Source organism: Merops nubicus, unplaced genomic scaffold (genome assembly GCF_000691845.1).
Source record: "Merops nubicus isolate BGI_N331 unplaced genomic scaffold, ASM69184v1 scaffold11188, whole genome shotgun sequence".
NCBI lineage: Eukaryota > Metazoa > Chordata > Aves > Coraciiformes > Meropidae > Merops > Merops nubicus.
In genome coordinates, this window is record NW_008626359.1 from 1593 (window position 1) to 3850 (window position 2258).

The window sequence follows — 2258 nt, forward strand, 5'->3', positions numbered from 1 at the left end:
TGCAGTGAGGGGCGGGGGCGGGGGCCAGCAGCCGTGGTGCAGCCGGGGGCTGGGGCGCAGGACGCAGGTACGTGGAGCGCTCGGGCCCGGGGGTGGCTCCCAGACAACTGTCCCTGTGTGTCCCTGTGCCACCGGCAGGGGCCAGGAGGTGCAGGGCTGGCCCTCGGGGTGGGTCAGGGCTGCTGCCTCATCCTGACTCCATCTGGACATGGCTCAAAAGCAACAGCTCAAATCGTTCCCAAGGTGAGCTGTGGCACAGAGAGCTGCTGGAAGCTGGAGCTGTGTCAGGGCTCCCTTAGGTTTCCCTTTGAAACATTGAGCTAAACGTTGCTGAGTTTCACCTGCAGAATGGAATTGCCAAGGGCAGGTGTGGCACTGCCTGGTTTGAAGGCTGCAGCATCAGACTTCCCTCTAACAATACATAAAGATGTAGCTGATGATTCTGTCCCACAGTGTCACTTAAAATTCTGTGTTTATAAATGCCCAGAGAAGTGTTTTTATTTATGTTTTAACAATGCTGGTCTGGAAATCAAGGTAGTCAGGCTCCACCTTGCCACACCTCTGCACCTGGAGCCAGCTCTGCCCCCTGGGGACCACTGGCTCCTTGTGAGCTGTGCCCCTCTGACCACCCAGCAAATCCAAACTGGGGCAGCTGAGCTGAGGCTGGAATTCCACCTGAGGGGTCACTGCCCGGGCAGCTGAGAGGCCTCATCCAACCTGAACAGATCCATGAGAAAATGGGATTTGGTGTGTTTGGGGAGGGGTAGTTTGAGGTAAGCAAAACACTTAAACTTGAATGGTTTTTGGAAGTAAGTTTGGAGGGACTGTGACTGTATTTGGAAAATGCAGAGAGATGAATAACTCAGGGCAAAGATCTGCAGAGGAGGTGAGCGTGTGCTCGCAGAAACAGTGTCTTTAGGCACTCAGACTTCTGAAAAATATATTGAAAACCGATTATTTAGCCTTCCTGTGATTTCCTCTCCTTGGGGAGAGTGCTGTCACCGTGTGGCTGTTCTGAGGAGCGCCGGTGCTCCCGTGTGCTCACCCCCTCCCTCTCCCCTCCCAGGCGAGCGGCGGGAGCAGCTCTGGGCTGTCATGGAGCACATCTGCAGGCTGGTGGACGGCATCCCCCTGCAGCAGCTGCAGGGGCTGTCCTGCGCCAGGGACCTCCTCCAGCAGCGGGAGCTCAGGTGGGTCCCGGCAGCAGCTCCCCGAGCTGTGCCCGGCTGCCTGCAGGGGGCCCCACCGCCCCGGGGGAGCTCTGACAAAGGCGAGCAGGGGTCCCCACCGCACCGGGGGAGCTCTGACAAAGCTGAAAAGTGCTGACACACTGAGGGGAATAAAAAACAGTGTGAACTGCCCAAAGTGTAGACAGTGCCAGTGCTCTGCCCCACAGAAGGGTCCTGCTCCACCCTCAGTCTGAGCACAGGTAGTCTTGCATCTCTTCTCCAGAATGTGACAAGGGGGGGATGGTTTGAAACTCAAAGAGGGAGACTAGAGAGAAGGAAGAAATTGTTGGCACTGAGGGTGTTGATCCCCTGTCCCAGGCTGCCCAGAGAGGTGGTCGCTGCCCCATCCCTGGAACCATCCCAGGTGAGGTTGGCTGGGGCTCTGAGCACCCTGCTCTAGCTGCAGATGTCCCTGCAGGGGTATGGCACTGGGTGACCTTTAAAGGCTCTACCTTGCCTGGGTCAGTTCTTTGCTATTAGCAATTCTTTTATTTTCTGTCTGCAGAAGAGGTGTAGTAATTTTGTCAGTACTTAGTTCAGCAGTGTTCTGGTATTATTCTCTCTTCTCTGGATTTGTTTGCAGTATTTTTAAAATGCAGGGTTACAGTGCTCTGTGACCACCACACGTCAACGTTTTCAACAGCAGAGACACAACTGTCTAATGCACATTGTAGAAATCAGAGCTCGTGACTGTTCTTTTCCTTCTTCCTTTCCTTGCCGCCTCTCCCAGGAGAAAACTGCTCACAAGTTCCATCCCTTGGAAGGAAGGCAGCTCAAACACTTCCCCCAGGCCCCAGGAAGCACGTCTGGAGTGGGGCTCTCCTGGGGCTGCTCTGTGTCCTGGCCCCAGCTGGAGCTCCAGTTCTGCCAGGAACTCGCCCAGATCCACCAGCCTCCCAGCTCCGCCTTCTGCCCCAGTTAATGCCAGCAATTTTTCCACCAAAAAAAGTCAAACCGTGGATACCTCTTATGCCTCAAAGCAAAGTACTGAGGAGAGCTCCTGCCCAGGAGCTATGACACCGTGGTCTG

At 55.4% G+C, this 2258-nt stretch overlaps 1 protein-coding gene across 1 annotated transcript in view; it reads left to right on the top strand.

Annotated features, from left to right (window-relative positions):
* Positions 1–1080: 1080 nt before the first annotated feature.
* LOC103778387 (Bloom syndrome protein homolog) overlaps positions 1081–2258 on the top strand; it is a gene marked incomplete at its 3' end in the record, with an annotated part of 15976 nt that continues 14798 nt past the window's right edge. Inside the window, exon 1 of the mRNA XM_008945969.1 lies at positions 1081–1190. Coding sequence (XP_008944217.1) covers positions 1096–1190 — 95 coding nt within the window. The remainder of the gene's footprint in view (positions 1191–2258) is intronic.